The sequence below is a fragment of the Neofelis nebulosa genome, chromosome X (genome assembly GCF_028018385.1).
Source record: "Neofelis nebulosa isolate mNeoNeb1 chromosome X, mNeoNeb1.pri, whole genome shotgun sequence".
Taxonomy (NCBI): domain Eukaryota; kingdom Metazoa; phylum Chordata; class Mammalia; order Carnivora; family Felidae; genus Neofelis; species Neofelis nebulosa.
Genome location: NC_080800.1, coordinates 97161109 through 97188508, shown reverse-complemented (window position 1 = coordinate 97188508; position 27400 = coordinate 97161109). Strand labels below are relative to the sequence as shown.

Here is a 27400-nt window from a genome sequence, read left to right as displayed (position 1 = left end):
AACAGCTAATTCTGTTAATGTCACTGGAGATAATAAGCTAATTAGCCACACTTTACTTAACAGCAAACTGAGCGACCAACAGCTCACTCAAGTTTACATAGGCAAGTCAAGGGCAGAACTAGAATCAGGGGCACCTGGGTGGCTCAGTCGGTTAAATGTCCGGCTTCGGCTTAGGTCAAGATCTCGTGGGTTCACATCCCACGTCGGGCTCTGTGCTGACAGCTCAGAGCCTGGAGCCTGCTTCCGATTCCGTCTCCCTCCCTCTCTGCCCCTCCTCTGCTTGCACTCTCTCTCAAAAATACATAAACACACAAACAAAAAAGAACTAGAATCAGAAGGCTAGGAGGATGACAAAGAAAGTCTTGCCCAAACCCTCCAATGGCTTCCCATCGAAGACCACAAGCCCTCACCATAGCCTACGATGATGATGTACGTGATCTGGCCTCAGATGACCTCTTGGGCTTTATTTCTAATTATGCTACTCGAGCTACACCGGCTTACCTGCTGTTCCTCAAACACCCCCACGCAAGTGCCCTTGGGTCTTTGCACTTTCTGTTTCCTTGGCCTGGAATCCTCTTCCTCCCCATATCCACACAGTTCACTCTGTTACTTCTAAGAGGACCACCTGCCCTCGTGATGGCGCAACATTCTATCTTTTTCAATCAGCAATCGCTAGCCAAATATATCTTCTTCATCCGTTTTGTTTATTCGCTGCCTGGCCCTTTCAGTCTGCTAAGGCCCACATCTCATCCATTGCTACATCCCCAGTACCTACAACGGCACCTGCAGACTCAATACAAGCTTGCAAAAGAAATGATGAATGAATGAGCAATTCATTCCCCAGTACAGATTCTCCAGTGGTTGCATCCAATAGAATGGTATTTCTCTGTACTGTCCGTATTCTTCTCCTCCTCCTCGCCTTTATTGTTTTTCCTAGATGGTGGACACAGCTGAAAATTGCCCCACCTTATTCAGTGAGGAGCCTGGATCCTGACGAGCGGCCCACTCAGACCACCCAGAAGAGTAACACAGAAAGGAAGCCAGAAGAGGTAATTCTCTGGGATCGAGTCTTGCCAAGTCTCCTTAAAACCCTGAGCTGTCTGGATGACAACCTTTTAAACATTTACCACATGACCCTTTCTGGAGCCAGAACAAAGGCTTTCTGTCACTCAGCTGAATCAAAGATGGAGGGTAGGAAAGTTCGAGCACGAAGTATCCTCAAGTCAGGAGAGCCTTTTATCATGCGATCTACCAAGTCTCAAGAGTGTTCACGTACGTGCGTTACCTGGAGGGCAATTTCTTTACTGCTAGATTACATGAACCAGGAGCCCTGAGAAAGAATGCTCTGAACGATTTAGCAAAGTAGGTAGGCAAAGTAGGTGGGCCAGGAGCGATGTGGGAACGGGGCTGGAGAAGCTTACTTGACCGATGGCTCAGAACAGAAGACAAGGGGCAGCGAGGAAGCGGAGAAGGCAGGAGAGCAAGACGACAGAAACCCTACCAGTACGTTGGCCACCTAATATATCACCTATCTCTCTTCACCCTATCATTTTACAGTCCTACCAGATTTTAATATATCACATAGGTCTACCCTCTGGGAAACTGGTTACAAATCAAATAGCTTTCTTTTTTCTTTTCTTTTTTTTTTTTAAAGAACTCCACCATATCTGGGCACCGGAGATTTTTTTTTTAACTACTTAGTCTGAAGCGAAGTCTACTGGGAAAGGTCTACAAATCCGCCCTTCTCATTGCGGACGGGTTACTTTATCAGCTTTATTTCAGTGGTTCACGGCCCTGCTCAAATTTTTGGCGACCCTCAATCACCCGCAGGGTAGGGCGCACATGACCGATCCCACATTCAAGGTGTTCCCACAATCCTCCTAATAATCTAAATCTAAATAATCTAAAACAATACAAACGGCTGACATCTGTGGAGGGGTTAGCACTTAATCGTCCTAACGACCTTGTATGAGGATTACTATTACCATCTCATGTTACAGAGGAGAAACTGAGGCACAGGGCGACACCAATGGATCCAATGAAATTTGTCCTCCCAAGACTAGCCAACTTCCCCTAACACACCTGCCCTGTACATATTGCCTCCAACACCCACCTCCTGATTTCCTTCCTTTGAGGCCCTACCCCCTTCAAAAAGCCTCCTCTGACTTCAAATCACAGTGAGCTGGACTCACAGAACACTTGGTCTCTGTACCACCTTTAAACAATATATTATTTTTTTAAGTAAACTCTAACGCCCCATGTGGGGCTTGAACTCACCACCCCGCAATCAAGAGTCACACGTTCTACAGACTCAGCCAGCCAGGCACCCTGTATGCCATTTTTATTGGGCGTCTCATCTCCCTGAATAGGTTTTAAGTTCTACATGTGAAACTTTTCTCTACCCTTTGCAATGCTAACACCTTGAGGGGTGCCTGGGTGGCTCAGTCAGTTAAGCATCCGACTTCGGCTCAGGTCATGATCTCACAGCTCATGAGTTCGAGCCCCGCATCGGGCTCCGTGCTGACAGCTCAGAACCTGGAGCCGGCTTCAGATTCTATGTCTCTCTCTCTCTCTCTCTCTCTCTCTCTCTCTCTCTCTCTGCCACTCCCCTGCTCATGCTCTGTCACTCTCTCTCCCTCAAAAATAAATAAACATTAAAAAAAATTTTTTTAACCAAATTAGTGAGAAATCCCTTACCCATAAAATGACGACAATCTGTTTGTTCTAATAAACATAGTGACCTTGGCCTCCCAGAAATTCTTCTAATATCGTATGTGCTTTCTTTCTTGGGTAAAACTCCCTCGATCTGTTGTTCTCCCAACACAGAAGGGAAAAAAACCCTCCTGTAACAGTCAAAGAATAAGTGAGGACTTTTTGACTCTGGATATATAACAAATGGCTCTCTTTTGTGCAAACAAGAAAAGGGGGAGGGGGCAGCAGAAGTGAGTCATACATCAAGCAGTTGAACTTACAACCCCGATAACATACCAAGACACTTCAACGTTTAATTGCTAAGAATGGGGAGGAGGAACTAGAGGAATGCGACCAAATTGAGCCAAGAAGAGGCATAAAGGTGGGTGTCCCAGGGGTTGGCCAAGAATCTGCCTTTTTTTTTTTTTTTTTTAATGAAAAACCACCCTCAAGATCAGACTCTTCCCTATTCCATAGATCATTATATCCCCTAGGAAAAATAGCTCTAAATACCAGCAGAAGGTCAAATCCAACATCATAGCTATCCAGTCCACATTAAACTGCCTCCACCGATATGGAAAGGAGCTGAAAAAAGCAGATGTTTCTAGCGGTTACTTGAGAGAGAATGTAAATGAACAGGTTTCTGTCAAGATTGGCGTTTCTGTCTAAGAGATCATTTATTCTCAATGCTATCTTAAACTGTTCTCCAAAACTTTTCCAGGAATTGAAGAGTGGCAGTGGGGTGTGTTCTCATTAACTAGAAAGTACAAATTGAGGAAATTAATCACCGATGAGAAGGCTTGTCTTGTTTTAACATGAACACCAAGAGCAGAGCAGATCATAAGCTCTGAGTAAAATAGTCGCTGCGAACAGACAACCCCCGAGAGCTGCGCGACGCCAGCAGCCTCCTCGGTGAAAGGAAGCCATCAGGCACCGAGAACTGTGACTTGTGCCCTAATGCACATCATGACCAGCTTTCCTGCAGCCTGGGCTCCTCACGACTAATATCCCAGCCAACAACGGAGAGGCTCAGCAAGCACTTCGGGGAAAATCATGACAACGGCAGAAAATGATATAGACATGGTCTTAACCAACCTGAGCTGGAGGAAAGGCGTGTGTTGGGGAAAATGCACATTTTTATTCCATAAATAGGGAGTCTCCTAGTCTTCGCATATGAAGAAATCAGCTTAGATCCTTCACCAGCCCCTTTTCCATAGAGCCCATCACTATCAACTTGAATGTTCTTGCAAAACTGTCTAGCACCTCGCTAGGGAGGATTAACTTTCTGAAGCAGCCTATATATGAATGACTTTAGCTACATTATTTATGTCACATGACAGATCATGTGGTTGCTTTCTCAAAAGACCTTATAAAGTAGGAGCCTCTTTTTTTTTAATGTTTATTTATTTTTGAGAGAGAGAATGAGCAGGGGAGGGGCAGAGGGAGAGGGGACAGAGGATCTGAAGTGGGCTCTGTGCTGACAGCAGAGAGCCTGATGCAGGGCTCACACTCATGAACTTGGGAGATCATGACCCGAGCCAAAGTTGGACGCTTAACCCACTGAGTCACCCGGGCGCCCCTAAAGTAGGAGTCTTCTGATTCCCTTTTATCTACTGGACTTTGCTGAGTTTCTTCTAACCCTCTTTCCTTCCTTTTTTTTTTTTTTCTTTCCACCTTCTCTCATGACTCCATTTCTCCCTTCCTTGCCATTAGATTCCCTTATTTCTGATAGTCAAAAAGTCCAGGAAAAGGGGGCGTCTGGGAGGCTCAGTCGGTAGGCTATCTGATTCTTGATCTCAGGGTCGGGAGTTCAAGCCCCACACTGGGCGTGGAGACTACTTAAATCCAGGGAAAGGACTCGAGCTTGCTTATAAAAACAGCTGTCGTCCATAATTTCAAAGTTGCCAAAGGACTAACTTACATAATTTTTAAAACCCAGACGTTTTTAGATGAATAAAGCCCCTTAAATTGACACGTCACCCAGAAAGGTACCAAGCTGCTCTAACTTTAATCCGTGTCGATCCCGGTGGAATCTGCAGGCCAATGTCAAGCCACAGCACACGAAGGAGGCACAGATAAAATAGAAGGGAAGGCACATGGCTCCCATAGGCTGTTATTTGCTAATGAGTCGTGATTCATACCAAGATCCTTCTGTTGGAGCTTCCTGGTGAGTCTCCTGTCAGTGGGAGGGGCTATCAACGCTTGAGTTGTGTGACAGAAAAGGTTCTTTGCTCTCAACCCTGCAAGCTCTAGGCCTCTGGTGCTCATCGCTAAAGCCGCCAAAGCTTCTCGCCGGTGCGGACTAGACGTGCCAGCCGGCCGGGGAGCCCGGATCACCGATGGTGAAACTGCCTCCAGTATCAGGAAAATAACTCAGATAATCACATGCCCCACTCATCTTCCCGTTTGCTTAGGAGACTCATTAGTATTCTTCACTTCAAAGGCTAACATAATAAAAACACATACAGAAGAGATCTTCCTCTCAGAATGGCTCATGAACTGTCAGCCCTTTGCCTCAGTTCCTCTGTCTCGAGCTTTGCCAACTCTCCAAGAGCTGGGTCAGTGCTCACCCCATCTTTAGATTTAGACTCTCTCCTGTGTCTGAGCCAGTCCAGGCCCGCACCAGGAAGAACGTGTCTGATCCACCACCTAAGGGTGCAGGCCCGAGGCCCCCAGGGTGCCGCAGCTCACAGGCCCAGACTTCCACTTTGGCCCTCACTCCAAGTTCCAGTCTGGCCACTACGATCCTGCTACCTACACCCAACACCGCCCCCCTCCCCCATGACCCTTCTCCAGAAGCCCTCTGTTTCCATAGAGAGGGCACAGTAAACGCTACGAGTTTCAACCAATTTTCATGATGCTGAGCTAAATAACAGTTAAAACACAATTCTCATAGGAACAACAAAATATCTTGGCAAAACCCCTCAGACACCTTTAACGGAGTCTGGCTGACCCTTCCTCTCTGCCCATCCTAGCTGTGATTAATCCTGAAATCCAATACTACTGCTTAGGAAGTAAAACCGGAAGAACACGGGATGTGTAATTCAGCTCCCAGAAATCCAAAATGGAAGGCCAGCATCCATAATGGAGACTAGCTGGGATCAGTGAAATCCGTGACCCGGCACAATTCCCAAATCTCATTATGGCCGATTTCAAATTATTCCCTATTCGTTTGTTGTTGTTGTTTTAAGAACTGTGTAGCACATATGATCACTTCGGTTTATTGCTCTTTTCCTTTCTTGGCCTCCTGTGTGGTAGAAGTTTGAAAAAGAAGTGTTTTTATCCTATGTGAAAAGGAAGAAAGGAAGGAAGGAAGGAAGGAAGGGAGAGAGAGAGAGAGAGAAAGAGAGAGAGAGAGAGAGAGAGAGAGAGAGAGAGAGAGAAAGAAAGAAAGAAAGAAAGAAAGAAAGAAAGAAAGAAAGAAAGAAAGAAAGAAAGAAAGAAGCCAAAACATGAGCAGCTGGGGTGAAAAAAGAGGCAACATAAAGAGCCTCGCTCAGCAACAACAGACCAACAATTAGCTGGAGACAAGCAGCAGCTGTCCCCTTCAGCCAGGCCATGTGGTCACCAAGTTGCCTCAGTCCCACCACCCACTTCATGAATTTATGGTCCCTGCCCGGCCCCTGTGAGTGGTGGACTTTGCAACCTCGGGGATAGATAATACAGACGCTAAACCATCAATCTTGGACCACTTGCCTGAATTAGTTTTCTGTTGTTGTTGCAACAAATCACCACAGACGTACGGGCTTCAAACAACACAAACGTATTCTCTCACGGTTCTATAGGTCAGAAGTCTGACGTGGCTCTCGCTGGGCTACATCGAGGGGTGTAGCAGAGCTGGGTTCCTTCCTAGAATCTCTAGGGGAGAACCCATTTCCTTGCCTTTTCCAGTTTCCAGAGGCTGCCTGCATTTCCTGGCCAGTGGCTCCTTCCGCCATCTTCCAAGCCGGCAAGAGAGCATCTCTCTCTAACCCTGCTTCCGTTCCCCCCTACCCTTTCCCTGTCCCTCTTCTGCCTCCTTCTTCCACTTTTAAGGACCCTGTGATTACACTGAGCTCACCTGGATAACCCAGGCTACTCTCCCTATGTGCTGATTAGCAATCTTAACTCCCTTTTGCCACGTAAGGAAACATTTACAACTTCTGGGGATTAAGAGGTGGCCGTCTTCGGGGGGTGGGGGGCGCCTTATTCTGCCTACCACATCAACCAGTCTGTGTTTTACAAATTACGGAGGAAAATTAAAAGCATGTACTTTTTACAGGCAACTGCAGTCTGATGTGTAGCATATGGGCTCCAGAAAAGTTGAAGGTAAAGCAAATTACAATTTAAAGGCATTAGAGTAATTCACCATTGCAAAGAATCCTGTGGTGAATTGTTCTGTAAAGGTATTAATTCCCCAAGGTTTCCTGAATCCAGGAACAAGGTTTCCTTGTTTCCTGAATCCAGATTTCCATACATCAGAGTCATGTTGGGCTACAGCTGAAGTATGGATAGAACATTTTTTTTTTTTAATTTTTTTTTTCAACGTTTTTTATTTATTTTTGGGACAGAGAGAGACAGAGCATGAACGGGGGAGGGGCAGAGAGAGAGGGAGACACAGAATCGGAAACAGGCTCCAGGCTCCGAGCCATCAGCCCAGAGCCCGACGCGGGGCTCGAACTCACGGACCGTGAGATCGTGACCTGGCTCAAGTCGGACGCTTAACCGACTGCGCCACCCAGGCGCCCCATGGATATAACATTTTAATATTTTGAGTATGTTGGGAGCGGAATCAAAACCCATGGAACCGTTTTCTGACAAGCTGCACAGAATTATGGCCTTCACGCATGCATTTCTGAACCTGATCATTCTGATAGGAGATGTATTATCATAAAGACTTCAGTCTCACTCACTCAGCTAGTAAGCGCTGATCGTGTGCTGTTTAAGAGCACAGGCTCGGGCGATTGCCCGCCGAGGTTCCAGTCCCATGTCTGGACATCTGGGGCCGTGTGGCCTTGGGTTAACCACTACATTTCTTTGTGGCTCACTTTCCACAGCTGTACCCTAAGAATGAAAAGAGGACCTCTCTCATAGGGCCGCCACAAGGATTATATGAGATCCAGAATACAAAACACTCCGTTATGGCGCCTGGAACATATTAAGTCCTCGATGCATGGATTCATCGCCACGCGCTAAGGCCCCTGGTGAGGTGCAGGGGACACGCAGGAAGCAATCCTACAACTGGGATTCATCATGTTCGGGGCTTGAAAACGAAAGGGGAGAACCGGACATAGCCACTGAAGGGAAAGCAGCAGGCACAATATTAAGATAAAACCGGAGTCTTCTCTTGGTAGACACCATGGTCGCTGCTCGCAGGCTGTGTGAAAGACAGAATGACCTCCGATACTTAATGGAAGGGTGAATCATCCTCAGCAAACCACATGATCTTCTATCGAATATCTGAACGAACAGTTACATTTGGTTATCAGAGAATACTTTGCTTTTCTGCTCAGACTCATCAAGGACCTTGTTAGTTTTAACCTCTGGATTTGGACGGCTCATCACAGCCCCTGGAACAAAAGCCAACTTCACGCCCCCAGGCATTCAAGACCGTGCACAATTTTCTCTCTCTGTTTCTACCTTTATCTCCTACGAAGCCCGTACGCAAACTCGCTGTTCGGGCCAAACTACAAAACGCTGCGATTCTCTGACAGCCCTAAGGCACCGCTTTGTAGAGTAGTAAATTTGCTAGGCTTCTTATCCAGTCTGGACACCACTGGAGGCCGGGGACCTCCTCTTAGGCGTCCATATATTTCCCCTCAGTGACCAGCATATAATCTGCACCAAATTAGTATTTGCTCAATAAACGGATTACCCTGCCCTTCCATTCATTGCCTTCATTTCCAGAACAGGAACCTGCGATGCCCTTTTGTTTCCAAGCTTTTATCTTCATTCAGCCGACAGCCTCCTCTTTAAATTTCTCTTATTTTTAATTGAGGTATAGTTTGAATGACAGCCTCCTTCTTCAACTTCCTGACTCACAATAATTACATTTCTTTAAAAAGTTGCACTTCTGGGGCGCCTGGGTGGCGCAGTCGGTTGGGCGTCCGACTTCAGCCAGGTCACGATCTCGCGGTCCGTGAGTTCGAGCCCCGCGTCAGGCTCTGGGCTGATGGCTCGGAGCCTGGAGCCTGTTTCCGATTCTGTGTCTCCCTCTCTCTCTGCCCCTCCCCCGTTCATGCTCTGTCTCTCTCTGTCCCAAAAATAAATAAAAAACGTTGAAAAAAAAAATTAAAAAAAAAAAAACAAACATTTAAAAAAAAAATAAATAAAAAAAATAAAAAAAAAATAAATAAAAAGTTGCACTTCTAAATTTATCCTGAAGGTTGCAGATTTTTAAAATTCAGTACCTCTGCGGGAGCCTGCGTGGCTCAATCGGTTGAGCGTCTGATTTCGGCTCAGGTCATGATCTCGCGGTTCGTGGGTTCGAGCCCCGCATCGGGCTCTGGGCGGACAGCTCCGAGCCTGGAGCCTGCTTCGGATTCTGTGTCTCCCTCTCTCTCTGCCCCTCCACTGCTCATGCTATGTCTCTGTCTCTCTGTCTCTCTCTCTCTCTCTCTCTCTCTCTCTCGAAAATAAACATGAAAAAAAATTCTTTTTTAATTAAAAACAAAATAAAAGAAAATCCGATACCTCTGTGAGGATCCCCTCAGTCAAGTTTTCTTCTGTTCTGTTTTGTTTTGGCTATAGGGCTCACTGGAAACATTTTTTTAAAAGAAGTATTTTTCTCCTACACAGGCTCCTCATGACAATATCCTTACAACGATGAAATAATATAAGAAGCACTTCTTACCTTCATGGTAACTGTGATGGTGCTATTTACGTTTGCTTTATGCAGCCAGCCTTGTTTTATCACACCGCCCTTCTGAGAACACAACGAAGACGAATCCTGAAACAGGGCAGAAACCATCAGTGAAACGGCCAGCCGTCCAATCAAACATTTGGGGGACACAAACTGGGCCCTGCCCCCATTTGCTAATTAAAGCATAAAGCTCCCACCCCACCCCCCGCAAAGGTACCCGATTAAACTGGAAACTGGAAACCAGGGAATGAAAAGCTTTGTGCCGTGTATGCAGTAGGTACTCAGTATTTACTGAATCCTAGGAGCTGTCTACTGGCAAGGTCTTCTACATTAAGCGAACAAGTCAAGCTGCACCTCATAGTGTCACAGAGGGGGGCCTGGGTGGCTCGATCGGTTGGGCATCGGACTCTTGACTTCAGCTCAGGCCATGACTTCATGGATCGTGGGTTCGAGCCCTGCGTTGGGCTCCACGCTGACAGTGGGGAGCCTGCTTGGGATTCTCTCTCTCTCTCTCTCTCTCTCTGCCCCTCCTCTGCTCACTCGAGCTCTCTCTCAGAAATAAATAAATAAACTTTAAAAAAAATGTCACAGATATCCGGGCCATCTGTCCCATGAGGGATCTATTAGGGAGCAGAGTCCAGATGAATCATCACACCGCGTGCCCAGACGGAGAAAACCAACTCCACAAGCTCATCCCACAGGTGGGGAAACACGTTTCCGGTCCAATTCCAGACCATTTCAGTTGATCTTTCCTAAACTCCATTTGGAAATGCAACAATTGGTAAAAAACAACAACAACAACAACAACAATTTTTGTTGAAAGCTGGCCGCAGATCGTTCAAAAACCATTGTGTCCCTCATCTCTTCCCAAGGAAGTCTCTCTCAGCAGAAGCGACCTTGAGGAAAGCAGTGCAGGGGGGCCCCCCATCTTTACCTCATCTTTGTCACAGTCCTCATCAATCTCAAACACATGGTTGGGTATCTTTTCTGGTCGCAGAGACTTGCTGAAAACGCAAGAGAATTAGGTCAGATGCTGACGAGAACTGAGAGGAAAATAAAAGCAAGACGAGCAGACTTTCCTTTACAACCAAGAAGATGCCAAGACACAAGGAGGACGGATTCTGTCCCCCTTGCCAAACTCAGATGTTCCCCTCTGACTCAACGTATGCTACCTTTCGTCTATGGACTCGCACGGGCACAGCCAGCCGCAAAGCGACAGCTGAGGCCAGATATTTTGTCAGGGACAGCACAGTCGTCAAAGATGGTGTGTCAGAATCTGTCAGTGGTGGCAGAGCCTTGTCTTTCGCCGGGACAGAAAGCAACACGGTGTAATCCTGGCTCTTCCCTCTGTCTGCTGTAGGAACTTGGACTGGTCGTCCATCTTGGGATTCGATTTTAAAGGACATTTTGAGGACTGTTTTCTCCCCTAGGAAAAGTGTTCCTGAAGACCCCAACGGGCTACACGACAGCTTATTTCTTGAAAACATTTCCCGTAGGACAGATAGACTACGAGGTCAGTAGTAGTACAGATGAGGAAAGGGCGAGCAGGGAGGTTCAAAGAGACTGAGTGACCGGCCCAAGGTCATCCAGTTAGTAAGTAGCAGAAAGAGGAGTTGAACTCTAACAAGGAAGATCTGAACTGACTCCTGGGCCAGTATGCTCGGGGCGGTCAGTCAACTCAACTGAGAGAGATACGCTTTTGGGGAGCCTGGGTGGCTCAGTCGGTTGAGTTTTCAACTCTCGATTTCAGCTCAGGTCGTGATCTCACGGAACGTGAGTTTGAGCCCTGCGTCAGTCTCTGTGCTGACAGCGCAGAGCCTGCTTGGGATTCTCTCTCCCCCATCTCTCGCTCTCTGCCCCTCCCCCACTCGCAGGCCCTCATGCACACACTCTCTCTCTCAATCTCTCTCTCTCTCAAAATAAATAAATACACTTTAAGAAACAAAAGAGAATGTCTGGGGTCACTGAACTAAGCCAAGTACCTTCTAGCATTTTCCTTGACGCCACTGGAAAGCGCTCACTGCATTAACCAGAATCAAATAAAGATGATTCTAAGATGCATCTAGGCCAAAAGGCAAACTCCTCCTACTTGTTGAAAGAATTTCAACGAGCAAAGTAAACACATATTCAGTTATCCAAAGTACGTTTACCAAACACGCGGGTTGCTTACGGCTTTGCCTTATTACAAATCACAACTGAGAAGCTTCAAAAGTGGTTAGAAAAAAGGTAAACCGCTGAGCAACTCTCCTCTTGAAGAGTCTCCGTTGAATTCTCCACTTACCATGGCAACATTCGAAAGTCCCCGGAGAAGTCTTCATACTTATAATTTACCACATGCCAATCTGTGCTATAGGTTTTAATACACTGAAAGAAAACAGAAATCCTTCACTGGAAACATTAAAAAGTACACACATATCCAGCTTCTTAAAGTCTCGCTGTAAGCTGACAGACTTTCAAAAATCATTTGGAAGATGTCGGCACTGGGATCTTCCTCTGGGGATGAACACGGTCTCCCTAACCCAACTGGCAGCAGTAAATCCCAATTCGTACAGCCTTTTGAACAACTGTCACTCCAAGTCCAGAGGGTGTTCAAATCCCAAAGAGAAAAACCAAGAACCCATGCCATTTGGCACGGTATTTAAGCTGCATCCCCTCTCTCACCTCCTCTAGACTCGAAATGGAGATCTGCCGAGTTATAGTAATTTTATTTCCCGCTTACAGTAAAGGAAGGATATTGTTTCAGTGTGATAATTACTCTGTGGACTTTGAGTGTCTTACCTCTTTGACAAACAAACTCTGGGCTCTTTTCTCAGCATCGTCTGGTACAGTGGACTGCACTGTTCTGCGCTGACGGCTTATCACCGAGATCTAGAAGGCAAAGGAACATTCTTGCCGTAAGAATTAGCTTGGAAAGTGCGAGGGTTTTCCTTTAAAGAAGTGCTTGTGGGGGCCCCTGGGGGGGCGGGGCTCAGTCGGTTGAGCCTCGCACTCTTGATTTCAGCTGGGGTCACGGCCCCAGGGTCATGGGATCGAGCCCCACGTTGAGCACGGTGCTCCGCATGGAGCCTGCTTAAGATTCTCTCTCTTTCTCTCCCTCCCCCCTCTGCCCCTCTCCCTGACTCGCGCCTTCTCTCTCTCTCAGATTAAAAAAAAAAGAAAAAAGTGCTTGCGAACTCACAGATATGTCTTCCATCGGAAACATAAGCAGGTCTCTGAGGGGGTCGCTGTAAATCTGGGTTTTCCTTTGGGTGATGACATTCTCATAGTCCAAGGGCTCAACAATTTTGGTCTTTTCCTTAATAAGAGACAAAAATAAAAGTTAATATGGTCAAACTCACAAGAGATAAGTTCCTCTCCGTGTGCCAAAGACACCTTACTTCATTAAAGAAGGGATTATTGATGATAATAGGCGCTTGGACACTTTCACAACAGACGTAAGTAAATAAACACCATAACTAGACACACACACACCAAACACATACATATACACACAGGTCTCTCCGCTGAAGTCAAGAGCTCTGGAGAGAGAGCACTGTCCTCTGTTTATCCACGTGCCATCCAAAAATGTAAGGTCAAGCAAAACCTGGTATATCTGGAAGGCTGTCCATCGATTTTTGTTGAACTGGCTCTGATCACTGGGTAACCGAAGCAGAGAGGGTATCAGCATCCGTGTGCCTGGTGCAGGCACAGCCAGGGCAAGCCTGGGTATCGGAGGTGGGCGATCCACTGGGAAGGGCACAAGAGGATGAGGTTCTGGGTGGCACGGTCAGTGGGTCCCTGTCGGGACTTCCAGGTGACCTGGCTACTGATAGGAGGGCCCCAGCTTGAGGCTAGGGTTACAAGGAGCAGGGTGGGTGACTGAGAAATCCAGGATAGGACTTATTGATTAGAGCAATACTAAGTTAGCATTTACCAAGCCCTTTCTATATGCCAGCCACTGTGCCAGATGCCTGCTCTGTGTTTTCGCATGTAATACTCATGACCCCCCTATGAAATAGGCTTGGCCTGGGGCTCCTGGCTGGCTCAGTCAGTGGAGCATGCAACTCTTGATCTCAGGGGTCATGAGATCGAGCGCCACATTAGGGGTAGAGTTTACTCATGAATGAATGAATGAATGAATGAATGAATGAATAGAGATAAGCTTAATCTTTGTCACCGTCTTACGGACGAGGACTCTTTGCACGCAACCCACGCTACGTAACTAGTCTGCCTTCAGAGCTAGGATTCGAACCTAGGTCTGGGACTACAAAAGCTCTGTTCTTTCTACCTCACCCAGCCTTTCCTCCCCTCAGAAGTACACAAAGAGGGGCGCCTGGGTGGCTCAGTCGGTCAAGTGTCCAACTCTTGATTCCGGCTCAGGTCATGATCTGAGGGTCATGAGATCGAGCCCCACATCGGGCTCTGTGCTGAGCGTGAAGCCTGCTGGAGAGTCTCTCTTTGCCCCTCCCCTGCTTGCACGCACCTGCACACTCTCTCTCAGAAAAATTTTTTTAATTAAAAAAACACGAAATACATAAAAATACTAACACGTGAGAAACTGAACTTGGAAGAGGACCCCACCACTTACTTCTATCATTTTTTTTTCTTCACTGAACTTATCGCTGTGGGATATAATATCTACTTTACCTCTTTGCCTATTTGAGGGCACAGATTTCCCCTTTCTAATAATACTGCTCTCCTCAAATCGAATTAAAATTACTTAAAAATTTTTATTTAGAAAAACTACATAAAGAAAACTTGAATATAAGCTATACTGAAAGTTAGTGTCAAAATGGAATCGGAGTTATATTTATATTTGTGTACACAGTATTAGAGACAGTCTCCAGCATATTACATCCACAGACTCCTTTGAGAAGATTGTTTTTTTTAAGTTTTTATTTAAATTCCACTTAGGCAAGGGGCGCCTGAGTGGCTCAGTTGGTTAAGCGTCCCACTTCGGCCCGGGTCATGATCTCGCAGTTCGTGAGTTCGAGCCCCGCATCAGGCTCTGTGCTGACAGCTCAGAGCCCGGAGCCTGCTTCGGATTCTGTCTCCCTCCCTCTCTGGCCCTCCCCCACTCGCTCACGCGTGTGCGCGCACACGCGCTCTCTCTCTCAAAAATAAATAAACATTAAAAAAAATTTTTTTTAATTCCAGTTAGGTAACATACAGTATAATATTAGATTCAGGTAAACGATATACTGATTCAACACTTGTATACAAGACCCGGTGCTTATCAAGACAAGTGCCCTCCTTAATCCCCATCACCTACCCCATCCACCTCCCCTCTGGTAACCATCAGTTTGTTCTCTATGGTTAAGAGTCTGTTTCCTGGTTTGCCTCTGTCTCTTTTGGTTTTTTTTTTCACCGTTGTTCGTTAGTTTTGTTTCTTAAATTCCACCTATGAATGAAATCATACGGTATTTGTCTTTCTCTGACTGACTTATTTCACTTAGCATAATACTTTCTGGCTCTGTCCATATCGTCGCAATGAGCAAAATTTCGTTCCTTTTATGGCTGAATAATATTCCATATATATAAACACGCATTCTGCTGCTTCTTTATCCATTCATCAGTCAATGGACACGGGCCGTTGGCCTAATTCAGCTACTGCAATTCTGCTATAATTGAGAACAGTTTTTATACGTGGTTCACAATTAAGTCACAGCTGCATCTCAGTTCTGTATCTGAGGAGCATCTCAGAGTTTCCTCTATGAGAGTACTTAGAAAGTTTAAACCACTTTAACCAAAGAGCATCCTACTCAACAAATCTAAAAGATCCTTAAGAAACGGTATGGGAGTGCCTCACGAAATTAAAAACAGAACTACCATATGATCCAGCGATCCCACTTCTGGGTCTTTATCCAAAGAAAACAAAATCAGTATTTCAAAGAGACATCTGCACTCCCACGTTTACAGCAATGCTATTCCCAGCGGCCAAGTCACAACGTAAGCGTCTGTCAACAGATGAACGGAGAAAGAAATGTGATGTATGCATATACTGAAATATTATTCAGCCACGAGAAAGAAGGCCATCTTGCCATTTGAAACACCGAGGATGAACCTCGAGGACGTTATAAGGGAAATGAGCCAGACAGAGAAGGACAAAACTGCATGGTATCTGGGATAAAGAAGATATGGGGTGTGTGTGTGTGTGTGTGTGTGTGTGTGTGTGTGTGTGTGAGGAATATTACTCAGCCATGAAAAAAGAATGAAATCTTGCCATTTGCAATAACATGGATGCACCTAGAGGGTATTAGGCTAAGTGAAATAAGTCAGAGAAAGACAAATATCATACGATTTCACTTTTATGTGGAATCTAAGAAAACAGAACAAAAACAGACTCATAAATACAGAGAACAAACTGGTGCTTGCCAGAGGGGAAGAAGGTAGAGAGGTGTGTAAGACAGGTGACGGGGACTAAGAGGTACAAAAGTTCCAGTTATGAAGTCAAGCGGATGAAAATTACAGCACAAGAGGGGCTCCTGGGTGTCTCAGTCGGTTGAGCGTCCGACTTCAGCTCAGGTTATGATCTCGTGCTTCCTGAGTTCAAGCCCCGGGTCGGGCTGTGCTGACAGATCAGAGCCTGGAGCCTGCTTTGGATTCTCTGTCTCTCTCGGTCTCTCGGTCTCTCTCTCTCTCTGCCCCTCCCCCACTCATGTCCTGTCTCTCAAAAAAAATAAGTAAATGTTAAAAGAAAACTTTTTTAAAAAAAAAGAAAATTACAGCACAGGGAATACAGTCAATGATATCGTAAAAACTTTATCTAATAGCAGATGGTAACGACATTTATCATGGTGAGCATTTCATAACGTATATAAATGTCAAAACACTATGTTGTGCACCTGAAACTAACAAAATGTTGTGTGTCAACTATACTTCAATTAAGATAAAAAACCTTCCCATTGGGGTAGGACCCGAAAGGAGGACACAGACTTGATCACTGTTGACGGTAAAGATGGGTGATTAGTACCTGGGTTCTCATTATTCTCTTCTGACAACAACAAAGAAATACTATATGGTGCCATTTATATGTGAAATCTGAAAAAAAAAAAAAGTAGAGTGGTAGGTGCTGGGGCTGGGGGATGAAGGAAATAGGGAGATATCACTCAAAAGGTGCAAACTTCAGTTATAGGATGAGTAAATTCTGGAGCTATAATGCACAGCATGGTGACTATAGTTATGAATACGATATCGCATACTTTAAATTTACTCAGAGACCAGATCTTAAGCGTTCTCATCAAAAACAAGCATGCAAGGGGCACCGAGGTGGCTCAGTCGGTTAAGAGTCTGACTCTTGATTTCGGCTCAAGTCATGATTTGATTTCACGGTCCGTGGGATCAAGCCCCGCCATCAGGCACGGGGCTCTGTCCATGCTGACAGTGGAGCCTGCTTGGGATTTGCTCTCTCTCTCCCTTCCTCCTTCTCTCTCTCTCTCTCTCTCTTTTCCCCTATTGCCCGCTTGGGCTCTCTCCGTCTCTCTCTAAATAAATAAATAAACATTTTTTTTTTTTTTTTGCAACGTTTTTTATTTATTTTTGGGACAGAGAGAGACAGAGCATGAACGGGGAAGGGGCAGAGAGAGAGGGAGACACAGAATCGGAAACAGGCTCCAGGCTCCGAGCCATCAGCCCAGAGCCTGACGCGGGGCTCGAACTCACAGACCGTGAGATCGTGACCTGGCTGAAGTCGGACGCTTAACCGACTGCGCCACCCAGGCGCCCCAACATTTTTTTTTAAAAAGTATGCGAGGTTATAAATGTGTTAACTAATTTGATGGTGGTAATCATTTCATAATCTATATGTATGTTACATTATCACACCTTACGCTTTGAAAATATACAATTTTCTTTTTCAATTAACCTCAGTAAACCTGGGTGGGGGGGGGGGAAGATGCTCACGAAGATCTATGTCCAGTCTTAAATTTGAACTTGTAGACCCACAAGATCAAGTCAAGTTGATCATCCCCTATCACGTCTGTGAATACTGGTACAAAATGAGTTGAAACAGAAGAAACAGTTCCTGTTTTGGGAACTCATATTTTCTGATAGTAAAATTGGACCTATCATGTTTTCACAGACCCAGGTGAAAAGAAAGGGACGGCAACTTCCATGCCGAACATTCAGAGTCTGTGATCAAGGACTCAGAGAAGTTAAGTGAATAAAGCCCCATCTAAGAAGGCAAGCCTGGAGAGCCTGGGTGGCTCAGTTGGTTAAGTGCCCGACTCTTGGTATCATCTCAGGTCATGATCTCACAGTTCGTGAGTTTGAGCCCCACATCGGGCTCTGTGCTGACAGCGTGGAGCCTGCTTGGGATTCTCTCTCTCTGCTCCTCCCCAGCTTGTGCTCTCTCTTTCAAAATAAATAGATAGATGGGGGCGCCTGGGTGGCTCAGTCGGTTAAGCATCCAACTTCGGCTTCGGTCATGACCTCTCGGTCCTTGGGTTTGAGCCCCGCATCGGGCTGTGCGGACAGCTGGAGCCTGGAGCCTGCTTCGGATTCTGTGTCTCCCTCTCTCTCTGCCCCTCCCCTGCTCGTGCTCTATCTCAAAATAAATAAATTAATTTTTTAAAATTATATTTAAAAAAAGGAAGGCAAGCCTGAGGCGCTGACAATAATTGCCAAGTCTTGCTTTTCGTCTTGCTTGCCAACTATCCGCTCAATACAGATTGCAAAAACAGTCCTCAAATTTCAAAGTTTAACCTGTTGAATTGGCATCTGTTAATCTCTCTGTACAATAATTTCACAAGTACCTGCTCCAAGTAACTCTGAAAAAGGAAAAAGAAAAACACAAAAAGAAAGAAAACCTTCTTTCAGCCTCCTAATGCAGTTGTGGAAATGCTTTCTAATGCGATATGGGAAAAAAGCGTAGGTCCAAAATGAATCACTTGTTTAAACGTTCAGTATATGGGGTGCCTGGGCGGCTCTGTCGGTTGAGCGTCCGACTTCGGCTCAGGTCATGATCTCACAGCTCGTGAGTTTGAGCCCCGCGTCGGGCTCTGTGCTGACAGCTCGGAGCCTGGAGCCTGCTTCCGATTCTGCGTCTCCCTCTCTCTCTGCCCCTCCCCTGCTCATGCCCTGTTTCTCTCTGTCTCAAAAAAATAAATGAAAACGTTAAAAAAAATTAAAAAAAAAAAATAAATGTTCAGTATAAAATAAGCCTTCCAGACCTGAAGCCTACAGCATGCCCTAGGCTTTGAAGGCTATGAATTCATGTTATGGAACAAGGTTTCACTTTTCGTTTCAAACCAACTACACTGAGGCGCCTGGGTGGCTCCATCGGTTCAGCGTCTGACTTTGCCTCAGGTCATGATCTCGCAGTTCATGGGTTCGAGACCCGCATCGGGCTCTGGGCTGACAGCTCAGAGCCTGGAGCCTGCTTCGGGTTCTGTGTCTCCGCGCGCCCCCCCCCCCCCGCCCCTCCCCGGCTCATGCTCTGTGTCTCTCTCTCCCTCTCTCACAAATATATAAACATTAAAAAAATAACCTCACCGCATTAAGCATTCTCCTGCTTCATTTGCCAGGGGGTAGCTGGATTGTAGAAAAAGTTGGGGTGTGTATTCTGAGTCCCACAAAGCTTACCCTAATGGAAGATCTGGGGCTGTGAGTGGGGCTTCATCTCTTCAAGAAGAAAAAAAGGAAGGACTGACCTCCCCCCCACCCCCCGCCAGGCCTCCAATCCTCATGTTTCCCCCACCCCCTCCCACAGGCTTGTTAAAAGCACAATTCAAACCGGAAGTGAAAGAGAGGCCACATTAGGAGTCAGCCCCCCAAAGAACCGCTCCCTCCGTCCTCTTCCAGTAGAATTCAGTTGTGAACTCTCTTGGCATCAGAGACAAGGAAAACCTTTGACTCTCAGAATTATCCTGATTTCACGGTGGCTCTGCCCTGTGGTCTAGAACGTATCCCCGGTCTAACTTTTGCTATTCAGCTTTACCATTTGACTATTAGACTTAACAGGGTTTCCCTTAGGAAAGCTTCCCTCACACACAAAAAGGGTCTTTTCCCGCAGGTTCGGAATTTTTCCTTCCTGCCAGCGTGTGCGCTCACTGGTCAGAGAAGGCGCTTTTTCAGAACGCAAGAAAACTGGGTTTTAACCAACGGTACTTTATAAGCATTCAGAGAATAGCGAGGTCCCACTGCGAATTTCTGCACAGTTCTGTGGCGGCGTTAAGGGAAAGGCAAAAGCCTTCCTACAATCTGGAGAGAAGCAAGCATATGCTTCAGCCTTCTCCTCGTAAGCAGTGGCAGGAAAACCGTCAGCCTAAATTTGGAACCTACTCCGTTTTCACCATAAAGAAAAAAAAAAAAAAACCCAAAACGGTTTGCCTTTGAAAGTTCTCACTCATTGATTTGGAAGCTCTCTTGAAATAACTTGCTAGTAATATTAGTAACTTTTTTTTTTTTGAGAAGGCGGTGGGGGGTGGGGGGTGCAGAGAGAGAAGGGGACAGGAGATCCGAAGCAGGCTCTGCGCTGACGGCAGCGAGCCCGATGCGGGACTCGAACTCACGAATCATGAGATCATGGCCTGAGCTGAACTCAGATGCTCAGCTGACTGAGCCACCCAGGCACCCAATATTATTAAATTTTTATTTTATTGTTTCACCTGAAGATCACTATGTGGCCTTCAGAAAACACTTTCAATATATGTTTTACCTGTTTTTTTGTTTTTTTATGTTTTATTTATTTCTGAGAGAGAGAGAGAAAGCACGCGAGCACATGCGTGGAGGAGGGGCAGAGAGACAGGAGGACAGAGGATCTGAAGCCGGCTCTGCCCTGACCCCAGCGAGCCTGATGCAGGGCTCAAACTCACAAACCGCGAGATCATGACCTGAGCCGAAGTCGGACCCTCAACCGACTGAGCCACCCAGGTACTCCACATTCTACCGGTTTCTTACCACAACCTGCCAGGTAGACAAGGAAAATACCATCACTTCAACTTCATACATGGAGGAACAGCCTCAGAGGCTTAATAAAGTTCAGCCATCTACAGCTAGTGGCAGAATCAGGATTCGAATCCAGGTATCCCAAGTCCGGATTCTCCTTTTAGCAGTGTTCTCCAAATTCAACTCATTCACACACAATCTTCAGGACTTTGGCATACCTTCTGCACTATCCTATACTTCATGTTTTTCTTCAAATCGAATCTCTCCTTCACTGAAATATTTATTCAAACAGTAAGCCGTATGTCACCCCCATGAAGGAAAATAAATCCGTATTTTTCTAATCTCTAATAAAATAAAATTTTTTCTGGATTTCTTTTTTTTAAAGGAAACTCTAGCCTCTACGTGGGGCTTGAACTTGAACTCACGACCCGAGATCAAGAGTCACATGCTCTACCGACTGAGCCAGCCAGGTGTCCCTCTAATAAAATAAAATTTAAAATATCAATCTTTGTAGTACGGTTTGGGACGCAGTACACTTTCCCAGGCTTACTTAGGACCAAATCTGAATAGACTTCCATGTTGTAAACCCTAAAACTGTAAAGAAATGTATGATTCCCCAACCTGAGATGACTTTCTGATTTCTAACATAGAAAGAAAGAACAGGAAAGAAAGGAAATTCATCAATACAAATTTGGTTACCGTCTACTTCCTGGTCCAAAGAGAGGAAACAATGGCTCCTTATTGGGTGTCACTGACAGCATTAACCACTTAGATTTTATGATTTTGTGGTGGTTCCCTCTACATCTACTATATGAGGTGACTGACCTTTCATCATCTTAACTATGTATGTATCATTATAAAACCATGCTTGTAATCCTAAAATAAATACGTAAATATATATACGCGCATGTATATATTCGACCATCCAACCACTCATGTACTTGTTTTAATTGACGTGTAATTAACATGCAAAGTTATATCAGTTTCAGGTGTACAACATAGTGATTCGACAATTGCAGACATTAGTCAGTATGGTCACCATCTGTCACCACACAATGTTATTATAATATTATTGACTATATTCCCTATGCTGTACCTTTCATCGCTAAGGTATTTATGCTATAACTGGAATGCTCTTAATCCCCTTTACTTATTCCACCCATGCCCCAACCACCCCCCGCCCCCGCCCCATGTTCTGACAACCACCAGCTTGTTCTCTATAATACAACCACTCATGTATTTAAGAGCTCACGTTACTAGCAAGCCTATTTATATTATCATTAGAGGGGCGCCTGGGTGGCTCAGTTGGTTGAGCGCTGACTTCGGCTCAGGTCACGATCTTGCGGTCCATGAGTTCGAGCCCCGCATCGGGCCCCTGTGCTGACAGCTCAGAGCCCGGAGCCTGTTTCAATTCTGTGTCTCCCTCTCTCTGACCCTCCCCATTCATGCTCTGTCTCTCTCTGTCTCAAAAATAAATAAACGTTAAAAAAAAAAAAAAAAAGAAACGTAACCACATAATTTCCATTTTATTTAAAAAGCAATGATAATTGCATAATATATCTCTGTCTACAATGTGCAATCAGCCTGGGTTGCTTCTGCTTAGATCTTACACCAAAGGTCGTTAGTTTACTGGTAAATCTTTTACTTTAGCAACCAGTTCTCCTTAAGAATTCTAAGAATGTAATGTCTCTTCTGCAAGTCTTCTGGCTTCCCAGAATCCCTCCTGTAGCACACTGGGAGGGAGACCAGAAAGCTTAGCAGCGGAGTACTGGGCGAATTCAAAACCCATTACCACCACTAACCACCCCACTCTCCAAGGTTAAGTTTCAGTGCAAGAAGGAGCACAGATAACAGCAACTGGTTTAGGAAATACAATGACTTAGCCCAAAAGTCAGAAGCCCATTTCCACGGCACTGTGATCACACTACTGTTTCGATGGCATCTGAACATATTCTTCTTGGGACGCCTGGGTGGCTCAGTCGGTTAAGCATCCGACTCTTGGTTTCGGTTCAGGTCATGATCTCACGGTTTCGTGAAATAGAGCCCCGCATCGGGCTCTGCGCTGGCAGCGAGGAGCCTGCTTGGGATTCTCTCTCTTCCTCTCTCTGCACCCTTCCCCCCCCCCACTCGCGCTGTCTCTGTCTCTCTCAAAATAAATAAATAAACTTAAAAAAAAAAATGAACAGGTACACCTGGGTGGCTCGGTCACTTAAGCGTCCGATTTTGGCTCAGGTCACGATCTCACGGTTTGTGAGTTCGAGCCCCGCGTCGGGCTCTGTGCTGACAGCTCGGAGCCTGGAGCCTGCTTCAGATTCTGTGTCTCCCTCTCTCTACCCTTCCCCTGCTTGCTCTCTCTCTCTCTCTCTCTCTTCCTCAAAAAAATAACTAAACATTAAGAAAAATATTTTTTAAATGAACATATTCTTCTCGAAAACAACAATCTCAGGCAAGAAGAACCTACTCAAAAAGAGGGCATTAGTCAATGAATCTCTCCTTCCCATCCTTCCTCTATCTCCCTCCCTCTGGAATTTCTCCAGATTCCCCCCCCTCCCCCACCAAGGCTTTCAGCTCCCCTTTTGTTTGAGACACTGGTAGCAGAGTCTGGAGTGTGCTTTCTCCACAGAGAATATCTTAAAATAACACTTTGCACTCAAAGTGGCCACTGGGGGCATGTAACTTCCGGCAATGCAGAAAAGAAAAGTGAGTTTGCGATATACCATTTATCGGGTCCCCTGCCAAGGTCCAGGCCCCGTGCTAGCACCTGGTAATGCAGAGATGAAAAAGAACCAGACCCGGCCCTTGAGAAGTTCACCGTTTAGCAGTGGTGGGCGGGGGGGGGGGGGGGGGGGGAGGGGAGATAGACCCAAGACGTTCAAGTTGATCGCAGAGGCTGTTGTAATTTAAACCCCGCTTGGCTTCCGTGCATCTGTCATACCCTCCGACAGCCCCATCTTCCAACAAAGCAACTGCACAAGTGTTTTTGCACACTCAAGCGTGCAAGCCTATATATTTATATTCGAATCCATCAGAAGAATTTCCCTGTGTGGGTGTATGTGGTCTCCGACGGTTTCCTCTGGTCTTCTACTTCTGTTGATAAACTCTGTAAGGTCAGAGACTAGGTAACCGTCAACGGCGGTGCGCGAGGATGAGCGGCGGGCAAAACAGAAGTGACGATGTGCCACCGACGGAAACTAGAGATCTCTGGGGGGCCCCCACAAGGCCCCAAGGAACCCCGTGTGTGACAAATGTTTTCGTAAGGTTCGAAGAGAGGGTTTGACTTTTTTATGACCTTGTCTTTCCGAAATCACACGATTACCTTTTCCCAGCACATCTCTCGCCCTCTTTCCCAAAAGGGACTGCAAGTACCGAAGAAGCTTTGTATTCACATAATCTGACAACGATGCTGGGGGAGGGAAGGCCATCCTTCCAGTTAGCACAACCCAGCTTGGCAAAATAGGAACATATTTTAATGAAGATTGTTTTTCAGGGCAAATCTTGGCACAAAAATCCACATACAAACTGCATTCAAGACACCGACCTTTCTTAAAGCAGACAACTAAGGGAAGATTTGTCACTTTTCACGAGACCATTGGGCCGTGCTTATCCCTGCCCAGTTTACAGATGAGGAGAATGGGGGCTCAGGCAGGTCCAGTGTCGCACATTGGCGAGACAGGATTCAAACCTATTATCCAATGGAGCCCAGGACCGGCGCCCTTCCCCATGACACACATCGTAAACCTACGTGCGGCGAACTTAACAAAAACAACGCACCTCCCCACCGTGCTTCATTTCCTCGGACAGGCTTTGCGTTTGAGGATTTGCTAAAGCTTACTCAAACTATGCGATCATGTTTACCAAAGGGCGATCTTGCCTTCTCGTCGCCTGGATGATGCTGAGCAAGACGGGCTTAGAGAGGCGGCAAGGTAATTGGATAAGGAGTTTTGCATTTCCGAGCCGCTGCTCCCAATTTAGCATCTGCCATCGATGAGTAGGGATTTAGCACCTAAGGTCTTTTACTTGGGGGAAAGGAATTGGCAGATCCAACGTCAAGAGGGTAAGAATCAAGTTACAAAAAAAGAACAGTAAGAGTGTGACCGTATCTAATTCATCTCTGTATCCTCCACGGAACCTAGAAGAGAGAGCCTTGAGAACTACAAAGCCAGAAGCTTCTGTGGATCATGAGGGATGACCAGCTGAATGATACAAAGAGACCTACGCTGCGTGTATGCCTTCCAAGCCCAAATGGCAGCACACGAGGAAAGCTATACCACTCTCAGAATGAATTTCCAGAGCTCGGCTTTTAGGAACAACTTAACGTGCTAAGAATCGGCAAAGTGAGACTTTAAAGGTATTTAGATCCAATAGAGAAACACTGAGGAAAACGAAAACTCATTTTTTTCCCCCTTTTTAGAGTTTCTGCATAGGAAGAAACGCTTTTTATGTTTTTGTAGTTTTTAAGGTTTTATTTCTTTATTATTTTTAAAGTTTATCTATTTATTTTGAGAGAGAGAGCGAGCAGGAGAGGGTTAAGTGTCCAGCCCTACGTGGGACGGAGAGAGAAGGAGAGAGAGCCTCCCAAGCAAGCTCCTTCCTGTCAGCGCAGAACCCGACGCGGGGCTCGAACTCACGAACCGTGAGATCACGACCTGAGCCAAGATCAGGAGTCAGACACTTAACCGACTGAGCCAGCCAGGCGCCTGAGGGAGGAAACCTTTCTAAATGTCAAATTACTTCCCTTTTCCAAGTCTATTTAGCTATTTATATAAACTCAAGAACTATTTTTAAAAACCTACAAAGAATTTACATAATTTTTAATAACGAAATAAACAAGTCTGTATATATACTATATGATTACTTCAAACCCCGTTAACAAGTGTTTTTCATTACAGCCAACTCAAATACTATGCAAATAATCTAGATTATCTCCAAATGAATAAACAGAATTTCAAAACAGTCTATCTTCCCCATAACTTCATTAAAAAAATTTTTTTTAACGTTTATTTATTTTTGAGGCAGAGGGAGAGAGAGAGAGAGAGAGAGACAGAGCATGAATGCGGGAGGGTCAGAGAGAGACGGAGACACAGAATCCGAAGCAGGCTCCAGGCTCTGAGCTGTCAGCACAGAGCCCGACGCGGGGCTCGAACTCACAGACTGTGAGATCATGACCTGAGCCGAAGTCGGACGCTTAACCGATTGAGCCACCCAGGCGGCCCCCTCCATAACTTCACTTTAACCACTAATCCTAAGTTTATTCCACTGGTTGGCTGACAGGAAAACTGATTTGAATTCAATCACCCCTGACTTCGTGTGTTCACTTTGTGCTAAGAAGCATTTAAATGACTCAAAGACAAAAAGAGGTAAAAATGAAGAGAAAGGCTTGAAAAAATTGAGTGGCAAAGTATCTTTTTAAAACAAGAAGTGCCTTTTGTTTCTGTTCTTCAGCAAGCCTCTGTTGACAGGGGGGGAAATGGGCCTTCGTTATACAAAATGGCTTTCCTTCTAGTAAATCAAAGAGTTCAACAAGTTCACAGAGACAAGAAGAGTTATGGCAGAAAATCCATTCATGCAAGGAGAAATTAGACCGTCCTCATTCTGTGACCATCAACAAATATAACCTGCCTTGGATCTTGGTGCCCACTTCCAACTTAAAACAAAAAAGAAATATCCTTGACTTTTTCTTGAGTTTTATAAACACAAGTATAACATATCTTGCATTCTTTTTTTTTTCTAACATTTTTAAAAATTTATTTTGAGAGAGAGAGAGCATGCAAGCAGGGGAGGGACAGAGAGAGAGGGAGAGAGAGAATCCCAAGCGGGCTCCGTGCTGTCAGCAGAGAGCTCGACGTGGGGCTCGATCCCAAGAACTGTGAGCCGGTGACCTGAGCTGAAACTGAGACTGAGCCACTCAACTGACTGAGCCCCTCAGGCACCCCGCTGTGAAAGGTTTTCTGAAGGTCTTAAGTAAATAACCTTGAGATGATAAGAAATGTTCTGGGGCACCCGGGTGGCTCAGTCGGTTAAGCATCCGACTTCAGCTCAGGTCACGATCTCACTGTTCGTGAGTTCAAGCCCTGTGTCGGGCTCTGTGCTGACAGCTCGGAGCCTGGAGCCTGCTACAGACTCTGTGTCTCCCTCTCTCTCTGCCCCTCCCCTGCTCAGGCTCTGTCTCTCTGTCTCAAAAATAAAACCATTAAAAAACAAAAAGAAGAAATGTTCTAGAATTGATCGTGGTAATGGTCGCACATATCTGTGAGTACACTAAGAGCCTTGAAAATATACGCTTTCTTCCCCCACTGTTGATATTTTTTGTAATTTTGTAGGTGTTTTCTCCTATGCATATTGTAAATAGTTGCGATCCACCATACACACGGGATAGTTATTTCATGTAAAATTTGTGTCCCACATTTTCACCTCACATCGTTGCCTGAAGATTTTCCACGTCACTTAAAATTATTGCAAAGCAGAATTTTCATAACTGCAAAATATTCAGGCGATTCACCTATTGTTGGCAACTTACGTTTTTAAACATTTGTTTGTTGATAGTTTTTTTTTCTTTCTCTGTCATTTTTTTGAGTACAGTTGACATACAATGTTATGTTATTTTCAGGTATACAACACAGTGATTTGACAAGATTATACCGTATGCTATGTTCACCGCAAGTGTGGTTACCATCTGTCCCCAAACAACACTATTATAATATCATTGACTATGTTCCCTGTGCCGTGACTTTTATTCCCATGACTTAGTCGTTCCATAACTGAAAGCCTGTACCTCCCATTCTCCTTCTCCCATTTTGCCTAACCCCCACCCTGAACTACACATTTTAAATGGGTAAGTTGTATGGTATGTAAATTGTATCTGAACAAAGCTATTAAGAAAGCGAGGGGTGCCTGGCTGGCTCGGTAAAGCATGTGGCTCTTGGTCTTGGGGTTGTGAGTTCAAGTCCCGTGTTAGGCATGGAGCCTACTTAAAGTTTGTTTTTTTTTTTAATTAAAAAAACA

The 27400-nt window shown here is 45.5% G+C and overlaps 1 protein-coding gene across 7 annotated transcripts in view; it reads right to left on the bottom strand.

Moving 5' to 3' along the window:
* Positions 1-27400, bottom strand: part of DOCK11 (dedicator of cytokinesis 11) — a 201496-nt gene that overhangs the window by 138022 nt on the left and 36074 nt on the right. For all 7 annotated transcript variants that reach the window (XM_058714236.1, XM_058714237.1, XM_058714233.1 and 4 more), the window contains exons 2-6: positions 12711-12827; positions 12311-12400; positions 11814-11896; positions 10467-10536; positions 9524-9619 (exon numbers count right to left, since the gene is read on the bottom strand). In XM_058714236.1, coding sequence (XP_058570219.1) covers positions 9524-9619; positions 10467-10536; positions 11814-11896; positions 12311-12400; positions 12711-12827 — 456 coding nt within the window. The remainder of the gene's footprint in view (positions 1-9523; positions 9620-10466; positions 10537-11813; positions 11897-12310; positions 12401-12710; positions 12828-27400) is intronic.